Raw genomic sequence first — 14,549 nt, forward strand, 5'->3', positions numbered from 1 at the left:
CCAACAACTTCAATACAAAAGGACCAAATTGTGATGGCTAGACCACTGGATCAGAGCATCTCCAAAACTGCAGCTCTTGTGGGGTGTTCCCGGTCTGCAGTGGTCAGTATCTATCAAAAGTGGTCCAAGGAAGGAACAGTGGTGAACCGGCGACAGGGTCATGGGCGGTCAAGGCTCATTGATGCACGTGGGGAGAGAAGGCTGACCCGTGTGATCCGATCCAACAGACGAGATACTGTTGCTCAAACTGCTGAAGAAGTTAATGCTGGTTCTGATAGAAAGAGGTCAGAATACACAGTGCAGGACAGTTTGTTGTGTATGGAGCCGCATAGCCACAGACCGGTCAGGGTGCCCATGCTGACCCCTGTGCACCATCAAAAGCACCAACAATGGGCACGTGAGCATCAGAACTGGACCACGGAGCAATGGAAGAAGGTGGCCTGGTCTGATGAATCAAGTTTTCTTTTCCATCACGTGGATGTCCGTGTGCATCTCTTACCTGGGGAACACCTGGCACCAGGATGCACTATGGGAAGAAGGCGAGCTGGTGGAGGCAGTGTCCTGCTTTGGTCAGTGTTCTGCTGGGAAACCTTGGGTCCTGCACCCATGTGGATGTTACTTTGACACGTACCACCTACCTAAGCATTGTTCCAGACCATTTTTAGACCAGACCAGTGGTACACCCTTTCAGGGTCAGGGCTGGTTTGGAAGGAAAAATAGAACAAAACAGTATTAGACAGGTGGTCATAATGTTATGACTGATGGGGATATTACCGTCGGGGGGTGGGGGTGGGGTTGAAGAGATCAGTAAGGAGACAGCTGTGGAGTAAAAGCTGTTCCTTAGCCTGCTGGTGTTGGAGAACAGGCACCTGAACCTCTTCCCAGAGGGTAGGAGGGTAAAGAGTTTATGGCTGGATGAGAGATGTCCTTGACGATGCTGTGAGCTTTACACAGACACTCTTTTACTCTTTAGCCCTGCTTCTGTGTTGTCTTATGCAGATCTGTGTGTGTTTTTTAGCACTATGTTCCTGGAGGAGCGTTGTTTCATTTCACTGTGTACTGCATCAGCTATATGTGGTCAAAGTGTTGATAAAAGCCTCTTGACTTGAAATGTCTCAAATGGATATGAAATTCTTATAAAAATACTTTTATTTCAGCTCCTAAGCTCCATGAAATGATTCCAGTCTATTTGATGAGACTGAACGTGTGCTATCACGTCTCAGACGAGTGTGTGATGATGCTCGATAAACTTCCACAGCGTCACTGCTCCAGGGCACCTTTCAAAAATAAACTTTACATTCCAGACCTGTCTGAGCCGATCGCTTTATTTACAGTGTGTACAGTTTTAATTCTTCTTGTTTTATTTTAATAAACTGCTTTATTCAAGCATCACAGATTAAGTTACCAGTGTCTGTCATTTTCTTTCATTAAAAATGTTTTGTTAGATAATTGAATCTGAATTAGAAAGGAACGTAAGATGAATGTTAGTATGTTTTTTTTTGTATAAATGAATCGATTTATTTGTATAATTGTATATATTGTCTATATATTGTATTGGCTCTATAACGAGATGCTGTTACTGAATAAAAGATTTTGCTTAAAAGTTATTTCATTTGTTAAAGAACCACTAACCACAAACACATCAAATATAAAAGAAGAGACATATGAAAGAAATATTCCTTCATGCCATAATAATATATGATTTACTATTGTGATTATTTTCCTTTTCAGTTTTTGAGAAAAAATGAAGTTCATACTTTACAGTAATAAACCAGAACACTAAATCAGACATCATGCATCGAGCACGATAACAGCTCCATTGCAGTCCATTACGCTTAAATGACATGAAATATATACACATAATAACATAAATATGTTGTTATAAAATAGCTATACATCAAAATGCTAAACAAATTAACATGAACATGAATTTGGTGAACAACAATTTTCCACACGTCTCAACGTGTAGTTATCGATTACTTTTGCCTGCCATTTTCAGTCGCGGGAAATTTGTTATGGCTGTCCGTGAAGACGGACATCAACTTCACAGAATTACAGTATTATTATTAACTAAATTATAACTGGCATTTTTAAATCCAGTGTGTCATGATTAAGCTGAGATATAACATCTTTTTCACATAGGTATATGTCTGTTTTTCTTAAGCTAAACGCTTTAAAACTTGTAGTTAGCGATTGGCTAGCTAGTAAGGCTTGTTACCTCAACCATGGTCGCGTCCTGAATAGCGCCGTGTGCCCTTTGTAAGTGCACTATATAGGGCATGAAGTCATGGTGTTTAGGGCGCTGTATAGGGAACCAGATGTACAACAGAGAGTTAATTTGGGACGACGCCCAGTAGGAAAGCTATATCATTTACCCGTTTTTGTTTTCTTTTTATTGTCCATTGCAGAAGGAATAGTCAGAATGTCGGAGGAAAGTCTCACAAGCCAAGATAAAGAAGAAGTAAGTAAAATAAAATATAATGTAATAAGCTTATTTTTTTTCCTGAAGATTCTGACAAGTAGTGGTGAGTCATTTGAGAAAGAGTCGGTTCTTTGATTCGGCTGTTTTAGGTTAATTATGAGATTCGATTCAGAATTGATAAACGTTGAGTAAGATTTCATGAAACATCATCAGCCATAATAAGGCAAAGGTGAATAAGTATGGTGTTTAAATAACCATAACATCACCGGGGGTCTTGTTGTTGATCTGAGTCAAATGATCTGACTTCACTAGCTGTTTACATGACCCCTAAAAGCCAGTATTTTAAATCTGGAATTAAGTAAATGGCCTGGTCAGTGTATTAGATACAGATGTATGGACTTACATTTGGATGCACATTATTTATTATTTATACTTTCTTACAGCTGAAGAAGCGACTGGAGCTGCTGCAGAAAGAGTATGAGAGAACGGCTCAGAGATTACAGGCATGTGTGGAACTGAATCACAGAAAAATAAAACCTTAAAATGGTCAAGTCATTTAAGCTCATATAAAGTGTGTATGAACGCGTGTATGAGAGCGTGTATGAGCGCGTGTATGAGAGTGTGTGTATGAGAGCGTGTGTATGAGAGCGTGTGTATGAGAGCGTGTGTATGAGAGCGTGTATGAGAGCGTGTATGAGAGCGTGTGTATGAGAGCGTGTGTATGAGAGCGTGTGTATGAGAGCGTGTGTATGAGAGCGTGTGTATGAGAGCGTGTGTATGAGAGCGTGTATGAGAGCGTGTGTATGAGAGTGTGTGTATGAGCGCGTGTATGAGCGCGTGTATGAGAGCGTGTATGAGAGCGTGTGTATGAGAGTGTGTGTATGAGAGCGTGTATGAGCGCGTGTGTATGAGAGCGTGTGTATGAGAGTGTGTGTATGAGAGCGTGTATGAGAGCGTGTATGAGAGCGTGTATGAGAGCGTGTATGAGAGCGTGTGTATGAGAGTGTGTGTATGAGAGCGTGTATGAGCGCGTGTATGAGAGCGTGTATGAGAGCGTGTATGAGAGCGTGTATGAGAGCGTGTGTATGAGAGTGTGTGTATGAGAGCGTGTATGAGAGCGTGTATGAGAGCGTGTATGAGAGCGTGTGTATGAGAGTGTGTGTATGAGAGCGTGTATGAGAGCGTGTATGAGCGCGTGTATGAGAGCGTGTATGAGAGCGTGTATGAGAGCGTGTATGAGAGCGTGTATGAGCGCGTGTATGAGAGCGCGTGTATGAGAGCGTGTATGAGAGCGTGTGTATGAGAGCGTGTATGAGAGCGTGTGTATGAGAGCGTGTGTATGAGAGCGTGTGTATGAGAGCGTGTGTATGAGAGCGTGTGTATGAGAGCGTGTGTATGAGAGCGTGTGTATGAGAGCGTGTATGAGCGCGTGTATGAGAGCGTGTATGAGAGCGTGTGTATGAGAGCGTGTGTATGAGAGCGTGTGTATGAGAGCGTGTATGAGAGCGTGTGTATGAGAGCGTGTGTATGAGAGCGTGTGTATGAGAGCGTGTATGAGCGCGTGTATGAGAGCGTGTATGAGAGCGTGTGTATGAGAGCGTGTGTATGAGAGCGTGTGTATGAGAGCGTGTGTATGAGAGCGTGTGTATGAGAGCGTGTATGAGAGCGTGTGTATGAGAGCGTGTGTATGAGAGCGTGTGTATGAGAGCGTGTATGAGAGTGTGTATGAGAGCGTGTGTATGAGAGCGTGTGTATGAGAGCGTGTGTATGAGAGCGTGTGTATGAGAGCGTGTATGAGAGCGTGTGTATGAGAGCGTGTGTATGAGAGCGTGTATGAGAGCGTGTGTATGAGAGCGTGTGTATGAGAGCGTGTGTATGAGAGCGTGTATGAGAGCGTGTGTATGAGAGCGTGTATGAGAGCGTGTATGAGAGCGTGTATGAGAGCGTGTGTATGAGAGCGTGTGTATGAGAGCGTGTGTATGAGAGCGTGTGTATGAGAGCGTGTGTATGAGAGCGTGTATGAGAGCGTGTGTATGAGAGCGTGTGTATGAGAGCGTGTATGAGAGCGTGTATGAGAGCGTGTGTATGAGAGCGTGTGTATGAGAGCGTGTATGAGAGCGTGTATGAGAGCGTGTGTATGAGAGCGTGTATGAGAGCGTGTGTATGAGAGCGTGTGTATGAGAGCGTGTGTATGAGAGCGTGTGTATGAGAGCGTGTGTATGAGAGCGTGTATGAGAGCGTGTGTATGAGAGCGTGTGTATGAGAGCGTGTATGAGAGCGTGTGTATGAGAGCGTGTGTATGAGAGCGTGTGTATGAGAGCGTGTGTATGAGAGCGTGTGTATGAGAGCGTGTATGAGAGCGTGTGTATGAGAGCGTGTGTATGAGAGCGTGTATGAGAGCGTGTATGAGAGCGTGTGTATGAGAGCGTGTATGAGAGCGTGTGTATGAGAGCGTGTATGAGAGCGTGTATGAGAGCGTGTATGAGAGCGTGTGTATGAGAGCGTGTATGAGAGCGTGTGTATGAGAGCGTGTATGAGAGCGTGTGTATGAGAGCGTGTATGAGAGCGTGTGTATGAGAGCGTGTATGAGAGCGTGTATGAGAGCGTGTATGAGAGCGTGTGTATGAGAGCGTGTGTATGAGAGCGTGTGTATGAGAGCGTGTATGAGAGTGTGTATGAGAGCGTGTGTATGAGAGCGTGTATGAGAGCGTGTATGAGAGCGTGTGTATGAGAGCGTGTATGAGAGCGTGTGTATGAGAGCGTGTGTATGAGAGCGTGTGTATGAGAGCGTGTATGAGAGCGTGTGTATGAGAGCGTGTGTATGAGAGCGTGTGTATGAGAGCGTGTATGAGAGCGTGTGTATGAGAGCGTGTGTATGAGAGCGTGTGTATGAGAGCGTGTGTATGAGAGCGTGTGTATGAGAGCGTGTGTATGAGAGCGTGTATGAGAGCGTGTATGAGAGCGTGTGTATGAGAGCGTGTATGAGAGCGTGTGTATGAGAGCGTGTGTATGAGAGCGTGTATGAGAGCGTGTGTATGAGAGCGTGTGTATGAGAGCGTGTATGAGAGCGTGTATGAGAGCGTGTGTATGAGAGCGTGTATGAGAGCGTGTGTATGAGAGCGTGTATGAGAGCGTGTGTATGAGAGCGTGTATGAGAGCGTGTATGAGAGCGTGTATGAGAGCGTGTATGAGAGCGTGTGTATGAGAGCGTGTATGAGAGCGTGTATGAGAGCGTGTATGAGAGCGTGTATGAGAGCGTGTATGAGAGCGTGTGTATGAGAGCGTGTGTATGAGAGCGTGTGTATGAGAGCGTGTATGAGAGCGTGTGTATGAGAGCGTGTGTATGAGAGCGTGTATGAGAGCGTGTATGAGAGCGTGTGTATGAGAGCGTGTGTATGAGAGCGTGTATGAGAGCGTGTATGAGAGCGTGTATGAGAGCGTGTATGAGAGCGTGTGTATGAGAGCGTGTGTATGAGAGCGTGTGTATGAGAGCGTGTATGAGAGCGTGTGTATGAGAGCGTGTATGAGAGCGTGTGTATGAGAGCGTGTATGAGAGCGTGTATGAGAGCGTGTATGAGAGCGTGTATGAGAGCGTGTATGAGAGCGTGTGTATGAGAGCGTGTGTATGAGAGCGTGTGTATGAGAGCGTGTATGAGAGCGTGTATGAGAGCGTGTATGAGAGCGTGTATGAGAGCGTGTGTATGAGAGCGTGTATGAGAGCGTGTATGAGAGCGTGTATGAGAGCGTGTGTATGAGAGCGTGTGTATGAGAGCGTGTGTATGAGAGCGTGTATGAGAGCGTGTGTATGAGAGCGTGTATGAGAGCGTGTGTATGAGAGCGTGTATGAGAGCGTGTGTATGAGAGCGTGTGTATGAGAGCGTGTGTATGAGAGCGTGTATGAGAGCGTGTATGAGAGCGTGTATGAGAGCGTGTATGAGAGCGTGTGTATGAGAGCGTGTGTATGAGAGCGTGTATGAGAGCGTGTATGAGAGCGTGTGTATGAGAGCGTGTGTATGAGAGCGTGTATGAGAGCGTGTGTATGAGAGCGTGTATGAGAGCGTGTATGAGAGCGTGTATGAGAGCGTGTGTATGAGAGTGTGTGTATGAGAGCGTGTATGAGAGCGTGTATGAGAGCGTGTGTATGAGAGTGTGTATGAGAGCGTGTATGAGCGCGTGTATGAGAGCGTGTATGAGAGTGTGTATGAGAGCGTGTATGAGAGCGTGTATGAGAGCGTGTGTATGAGAGCGTGTATGAGAGTGTGTGTATGAGAGCGTGTATGAGAGTGTGTGTATGAGAGCGTGTGTATGAGAGCGTGTATGAGCGCGTGTATGAGAGCGTGTATGAGAGTGTGTATGAGAGCGTGTATGAGAGCGTGTATGAGAGCGTGTGTATGAGAGCGTGTATGAGAGTGTGTGTATGAGAGCGTGTATGAGAGCGTGTGTATGAGAGCGTGTGTATGAGAGCGTGTGTATGAGTGTGTGTATGAGTGTGTGTATGAGAGTGTGTGTATGAGAGCGTGTATGAGAGCGTGTGTATGAGAGCGTGTGTATGAGAGTGTGTATGAGAGCGTGTATGAGCGCGTGTATGAGAGTGTGTGTATGAGAGCGTGTATGAGAGCGTGTATGAGCGCGTGTATGAGAGCGTGTATGAGAGTGTGTGTATGAGAGCGTGTATGAGAGCGTGTATGAGAGCGTGTATGAGAGCGTGTGTATGAGAGCGTGTATGAGAGCGTGTGTATGAGAGCGTGTATGAGAGCGTGTATGAGAGCGTGTATGAGAGCGTGTATGAGAGCGTGTGTATGAGAGCGTGTGTATGAGAGCGTGTATGAGAGCGTGTATGAGAGCGTGTATGAGAGCGTGTATGAGAGCGTGTGTATGAGAGCGTGTGTATGAGAGCGTGTGTATGAGAGCGTGTATGAGAGCGTGTGTATGAGAGCGTGTATGAGAGCGTGTGTATGAGAGCGTGTGTATGAGAGCGTGTGTATGAGAGCGTGTATGAGAGCGTGTATGAGAGCGTGTGTATGAGAGCGTGTGTATGAGAGCGTGTGTATGAGAGCGTGTGTATGAGAGCGTGTATGAGAGCGTGTATGAGAGCGTGTATGAGAGCGTGTGTATGAGAGCGTGTGTATGAGAGCGTGTATGAGAGCGTGTGTATGAGAGCGTGTATCAGAGCGTGTGTATGAGAGCGTGTATGAGAGCGTGTGTATGAGAGCGTGTGTATGAGAGCGTGTATGAGAGCGTGTGTATGAGAGCGTGTATGAGAGCGTGTGTATGAGAGCGTGTATGAGAGCGTGTGTATGAGAGCGTGTATGAGAGCGTGTGTATGAGAGCGTGTGTATGAGAGCGTGTGTATGAGAGCGTGTGTATGAGAGCGTGTATGAGAGCGTGTATGAGAGCGTGTATGAGAGCGTGTGTATGAGAGCGTGTATGAGAGCGTGTATGAGAGCGTGTATGAGAGCGTGTGTATGAGAGCGTGTATGAGAGCGTGTGTATGAGAGCGCGTGTATGAGAGCGCGTGTATGAGAGCGTGTATGAGAGCGTGTATGAGAGCGTGTATGAGAGCGCGTGTATGAGAGCGCGTGTATGAGAGCGTGTATGAGAGCGTGTATGAGAGCGTGTGTATGAGAGCGTGTATGAGAGCGTGTATGAGAGCGTGTATGAGAGCGTGTATGAGCGCGTGTATGAGCGCGTGTATGAGAGCGTGTATGAGAGCGCGTGTATGAGAGCGTGTATGAAAGCGTGTATGAGAGCGTGTATGAGAGCGTGTATGAGAGCGTGTATGAGCGCGTGTATGAGCGCGTGTATGAGAGCGTGTATGAGAGCGTGTATGAGAGCGCGTGTATGAGAGCGCGTGTATGAGAGCGTGTATGAGAGCGTGTATGAGAGCGTGTATGAGCGCGTGTATGAGCGCGTGTATGAGAGCGTGTATGAGAGCGTGTGTATGAGAGCGTGTGTATGAGAGCGCGTGTATGAGAGCGTGTATGAGAGCGTGTATGAGAGCATGTGTATGAGAGTGTGTATGAGAGCGCGTGTATGAGAGCGCGTGTATGAGAGCGCGTGTATGAGAGCATGTGTATGAGAGCATGTGTATGAGAGCATGTGTATGAGAGCGTGTATGAGCGCGTGTATGAGAGCATGTGTATGAGAGCGTGTGTATGACAGCGTGTGTATGAGAGCATGTGTATGAGAGCGTGTGTATGAGAGCGTGTATGAGAGCGTGTATGAGAGCGTGTATGAGCGCGTGTATGAGAGCGTGTATGAGAGCGTGTATGAGAGCGCGTGTATGAGAGCGCGTGTATGAGCGCGTGTATGAGAGCGTGTATGAGAGCGTGTATGAGAGCGTGTGTATGAGAGCGTGTGTATGAGAGCGTGTATGAGAGCGTGTGTATGAGAGCGTGTGTATGAGAGCGTGTGTATGAGAGCGTGTGTATGAGAGCGTGTGTATGAGAGTGTGTATGAGAGTGTGTATGAGAGCGTGTGTATGAGAGCGTGTGTATGAGAGCGTGTATGAGAGCGTGTGTATGAGAGCGTGTGTATGAGAGCGTGTGTATGAGAGTGTGTATGAGAGTGTGTATGAGAGTGTGTATGAGAGCGTGTGTATGAGAGCGTGTGTATGAGAGCGTGTGTATGAGCGCGTGTATGAGAGTGTGTATGAGAGTGTGTATGAGAGCGTGTGTATGAGAGCGTGTGTATGAGAGCGTGTATGAGAGCGTGTATGAGAGCGTGTGTATGAGAGCGTGTGTATGAGAGCGTGTGTATGAGAGCGTGTGTATGAGCGCGTGTATGAGAGCGTGTGTATGAGAGCGTGTGTATGAGAGCGTGTGTATGAGCGCGTGTATGAGAGTGTGTATGAGAGTGTGTATGAGAGCGTGTGTATGAGAGCGTGTGTATGAGAGCGTGTATGAGAGCGTGTGTATGAGAGCGTGTGTATGAGAGCGTGTGTATGAGAGCGTGTGTATGAGAGCGTGTGTATGAGAGCGTGTATGAGAGCGTGTGTATGAGAGCGTGTGTATGAGAGCGTGTATGAGAGCGTGTATGAGAGCGTGTATGAGAGCGTGTGTATGAGAGCGTGTGTATGAGAGCGTGTATGAGAGCGTGTATGAGAGCGTGTATGAGAGCGTGTATGAGAGCGTGTATGAGAGCGTGTGTATGAGAGCGTGTGTATGAGAGCGTGTGTATGAGAGCGTGTATGAGAGCGTGTATGAGAGCGTGTATGAGAGCGTGTATGAGAGCGTGTATGAGAGCGTGTATGAGAGCGTGTATGAGAGCGTGTGTATGAGAGCGTGTGTATGAGAGCGTGTATGAGAGCGTGTGTATGAGAGCGTGTGTATGAGAGCGTGTATGAGAGCGTGTATGAGAGCGTGTATGAGAGCGTGTATGAGAGCGTGTGTATGAGAGCGTGTGTATGAGAGCGTGTATGAGAGCGTGTATGAGAGCGTGTATGAGAGCGTGTATGAGAGCGTGTGTATGAGAGCGTGTGTATGAGAGCGTGTGTATGAGAGCGTGTATGAGAGCGTGTGTATGAGAGCGTGTGTATGAGAGCGTGTGTATGAGAGCGTGTGTATGAGAGCGTGTGTATGAGAGCGTGTATGAGAGCGTGTATGAGAGCGTGTATGAGAGCGTGTGTATGAGAGCGTGTGTATGAGAGCGTGTATGAGAGCGTGTATGAGAGCGTGTATGAGAGCGTGTATGAGAGCGTGTGTATGAGAGCGTGTATGAGAGTGTGTATGAGAGCGTGTGTATGAGAGCGTGTGTATGAGAGCGTGTGTATGAGAGCGTGTATGAGCGCGTGTATGAGAGCGTGTATGAGAGTGTGTATGAGAGCGTGTGTATGAGAGCGTGTATGAGAGTGTGTGTATGAGAGCGTGTATGAGAGCGTGTATGAGCGCGTGTATGAGAGCGTGTATGAGAGCGTGTATGAGAGTGTGTGTATGAGAGCGTGTATGAGAGCGTGTATGAGAGTGTGTATGAGAGCGTGTATGAGAGTGTGTATGAGAGTGTGTGTATGAGAGCGTGTATGAGAGCGTGTATGAGAGTGTGTATGAGAGTGTGTGTATGAGAGCGTGTATGAGAGCGTGTATGAGAGCGTGTATGAGAGTGTGTATGAGAGTGTGTGTATGAGAGCGTGTATGAGAGCGTGTATGAGAGCGTGTGTATGAGAGCGTGTATGAGAGCGTGTGTATGAGAGCGTGTATGAGAGCGTGTATGAGAGCGTGTGTATGAGAGCGTGTGTATGAGAGCGTGTGTATGAGAGCGTGTGTATGAGAGCGTGTGTATGAGAGCGTGTGTATGAGAGCGTGTGTATGAGAGCGTGTGTATGAGAGCGTGTGTATGAGAGCGTGTGTATGAGAGCGTGTATGAGAGAGTGTGTATGAGAGCGTGTATGAGAGCGTGTATGAGAGCGTGTGTATGAGAGCGTGTATGAGAGCGTGTATGAGAGCGTGTATGAGAGCGTGTATGAGAGCGTGTATGAGAGCGTGTGTATGAGAGCGTGTGTATGAGAGCGTGTGTATGAGAGCGTGTGTATGAGAGCGTGTATGAGAGCGTGTATGAGAGCGTGTGTATGAGAGCGTGTGTATGAGAGCGTGTATGAGAGCGTGTATGAGAGCGTGTGTATGAGAGCGTGTGTATGAGAGCGTGTGTATGAGAGCGTGTATGAGAGCGTGTGTATGAGAGCGTGTGTATGAGAGCGTGTATGAGAGCGTGTGTATGAGAGCGTGTGTATGAGAGCGTGTGTATGAGAGCGTGTGTATGAGAGCGTGTATGAGAGCGTGTGTATGAGAGCGTGTGTATGAGAGCGTGTGTATGAGAGCGTGTGTATGAGAGCGTGTATGAGAGCGTGTATGAGAGCGTGTATGAGAGCGTGTGTATGAGAGCGTGTGTATGAGAGCGTGTATGAGAGCGTGTATGAGAGCGTGTATGAGAGCGTGTGTATGAGAGCGTGTATGAGAGCGTGTATGAGAGCGTGTATGAGCGCGTGTATGAGAGCGTGTATGAGAGTGTGTATGAGAGCGTGTGTATGAGAGCGTGTATGAGAGTGTGTGTATGAGAGCGTGTATGAGAGCGTGTATGAGCGCGTGTATGAGAGCGTGTATGAGCGCGTGTATGAGAGCGTGTATGAGAGTGTGTGTATGAGAGCGTGTATGAGAGCGTGTATGAGAGCGTGTATGAGAGCGTGTATGAGAGCGTGTGTATGAGAGCGTGTATGAGAGCGTGTGTATGAGAGCGTGTGTATGAGAGCGTGTATGAGAGCGTGTATGAGAGCGTGTATGAGAGCGTGTATGAGAGCGTGTGTATGAGAGCGTGTGTATGAGAGCGTGTGTATGAGAGCGTGTGTATGAGAGCGTGTATGAGAGCGTGTATCAGAGCGCGTGTATGAGAGCGTGTATCAGAGCGCGTGTATGAGAGCGTGTATCAGAGCGCGTGTATGAGAGCGTGTATGAGCGTGTGTATGAGCGTGTGTATGAGAGCGTGTGTATGAGAGCGTGTGTATGAGAGCGTGTATGAGAGCGTGTATCAGAGCGCGTGTATGAGAGCGTGTATGAGAGCGTGTATCAGAGCGTGTGTATGAGAGCGTGTGTATGAGAGCGTGTGTATGAGAGCGTGTATGAGAGCGTGTATCAGAGCGTGTGTATGAGAGCGTGTGTATGAGAGCGTGTGTATGAGAGCGTGTGTATGAGAGCGTGTGTATGAGAGCGTGTATGAGAGCGTGTATCAGAGCGTGTGTATGAGAGCGTGTATCAGAGCGTGTGTATGAGAGCGTGTGTATGAGAGCGTGTGTATGAGAGCGTGTATGAGAGCGTGTATCAGAGCGTGTGTATGAGAGCGTGTATGAGAGCGTGTGTATGAGAGCGTGTATCAGAGCGCGTGTATGAGAGCGCGTGTATGAGCGCGTGTATGAGAGCGTGTATGAGAGCGTGTGTATGAGAGCGTGTATGAGAGCGTGTGTATGAGAGCGTGTGTATGAGAGCGTGTATGAGAGCGTGTGTATGAGAGCGTGTATGAGAGCGTGTATGAGAGCGTGTGTATGAGAGCGTGTATGAGCGCGTGTGTATGAGAGCGTGTGTATGAGCGCGTGTATGAGCGCGTGTATGAGAGCGTGTGTATGAGAGCGTGTGTATGAGAGCGTGTGTATGAGAGCGTGTGTATGAGAGCGTGTGTATGAGAGCGTGTGTATGAGAGCGTGTATGAGAGCGTGTGTATGAGAGCGTGTGTATGAGAGCGTGTATGAGAGCGTGTATGAGAGCGTGTGTATGAGAGCGTGTGTATGAGAGCGTGTATGAGAGCGTGTATGAGAGCGTGTGTATGAGAGCGTGTATGAGAGCGTGTATGAGAGCGTGTGTATGAGAGCGTGTGTATGAGAGCGTGTGTATGAGAGCGTGTGTATGAGAGCGTGTATGAGAGCGTGTGTATGAGAGCGTGTATGAGAGCGTGTATGAGAGCGTGTGTATGAGAGCGTGTATGAGAGCGTGTATGAGAGCGTGTGTATGAGAGCGTGTGTATGAGAGCGTGTGTATGAGAGCGTGTGTATGAGAGCGTGTGTATGAGAGCGTGTGTATGAGAGCGTGTATGAGAGCGTGTATGAGAGCGTGTATGAGAGCGTGTATGAGAGCGTGTATGAGAGCGTGTATGAGAGCGTGTGTATGAGAGCGTGTGTATGAGAGCGTGTATGAGAGCGTGTGTATGAGAGCGTGTATCAGAGCGTGTGTATGAGAGCGTGTATGAGAGCGTGTATGAGAGCGTGTATGAGAGCGTGTGTATGAGAGCGTGTATGAGAGCGTGTATGAGAGCGTGTATGAGAGCGTGTATGAGAGCGTGTATGAGAGCGTGTATGAGCGCGTGTATGAGCGCGTGTATGAGAGCGTGTGTATGAGAGCGTGTGTATGAGAGCGTGTGTATGAGAGCGTGTGTATGAGAGCGTGTGTATGAGAGCGTGTGTATGAGAGCGTGTATGAGAGCGTGTATGAGAGCGTGTATGAGAGCGTGTATGAGAGCGTGTGTATGAGAGCGTGTATGAGAGCGTGTGTATGAGAGCGTGTATGAGAGCGTGTGTATGAGAGCGTGTGTATGAGAGCGTGTATGAGAGCGTGTATGAGAGCGTGTATGAGAGCGTGTATGAGAGCGTGTGTATGAGAGCGTGTATGAGAGCGTGTGTATGAGCGCGTGTATGAGAGCGTGTATGAGAGCGTGTATGAGAGCGTGTATGAGAGCGTGTGTATGAGAGCGTGTATGAGAGCGTGTGTATGAGAGCGTGTATGAGCGCGTGTATGAGAGCGTGTATGAGAGTGTGTATGAGAGCGTGTGTATGAGAGCGTGTATGAGAGCGTGTATGAGAGCGTGTATGAGAGCGTGTATGAGAGCGTGTGTATGAGAGCGTGTATGAGAGTGTGTGTATGAGAGCGTGTGTATGAGAGCGTGTATGAGAGCGTGTGTATGAGAGCGTGTATGAGAGCGTGTATGAGAGCGTGTATGAGAGCGTGTGTATGAGAGCGTGTATGAGAGCGTGTGTATGAGAGCGCGTGTATGAGAGCGCGTGTATGAGAGCGCGTGTATGAGAGCGTGTATGAGAGCGTGTATGAGAGCGTGTATGAGAGCGTGTGTATGAGCGCGTGTATGAGCGCGTGTGTATGAGCGCGTGTATGAGCGCGTGTATGAGAGCGTGTATGAGAGCGTGTATGAGAGCGTGTATGAGAGCGTGTATGAGAGCGTGTATGAGAGCGCGTGTATGAGCGCGTGTATGAGAGCGTGTATGAGAGCGTGTATGAGAGCGTGTATGAGAGCGTGTATGAGAGCGTGTGTATGAGCGCGTGTATGAGCGCGTGTATGAGAGCGTGTATGAGAGCGTGTATGAGAGCGTGTATGAGAGCGTGTGTATGAGAGCGTGTATGAGAGCGTGTGTATGAGAGCGTGTGTATGAGAGCGTGTATGAGAGCGTGTGTATGAGAGCGTGTGTATGAGAGCGTGTGTATGAGAGCGTGTGTATGAGAGTGTGTATGAGAGCGTGTATGAGAGCGTGTGTATGAGAGTGTGTATGAGAGCGTGTGTATGAGAGCGTGTATGAGAGCGTGTGTATGAGAGCGTGTGTATGAGAGTGTGTATGAGAGCGTGTATGAGAGCGTGTGTATGA

The 14,549-nt window shown here is 47.9% G+C and overlaps 1 protein-coding gene across 2 annotated transcripts in view; it reads left to right on the forward strand.

The window, feature by feature from the left end:
• Window positions 1-1,990: 1,990 nt before the first annotated feature.
• The window catches only part of palb2 (partner and localizer of BRCA2), a 44,680-nt gene continuing 32,121 nt past the window's right edge, over window positions 1,991-14,549 (forward strand). For both annotated transcript variants that reach the window (XM_058379972.1, XM_058379973.1), the window contains exons 1-3: window positions 1,991-2,142; window positions 2,409-2,461; window positions 2,866-2,925. In XM_058379972.1, the coding sequence (XP_058235955.1) occupies window positions 2,423-2,461; window positions 2,866-2,925 (99 nt within the window). In that variant the 5' untranslated portion in view covers window positions 1,991-2,142; window positions 2,409-2,422. The remainder of the gene's footprint in view (window positions 2,143-2,408; window positions 2,462-2,865; window positions 2,926-14,549) is intronic.

This window comes from Hemibagrus wyckioides, linkage group LG26 (assembly GCF_019097595.1).
Source record: "Hemibagrus wyckioides isolate EC202008001 linkage group LG26, SWU_Hwy_1.0, whole genome shotgun sequence".
In the NCBI taxonomy this organism is placed as follows: Eukaryota; Metazoa; Chordata; class Actinopteri; order Siluriformes; family Bagridae; genus Hemibagrus; species Hemibagrus wyckioides.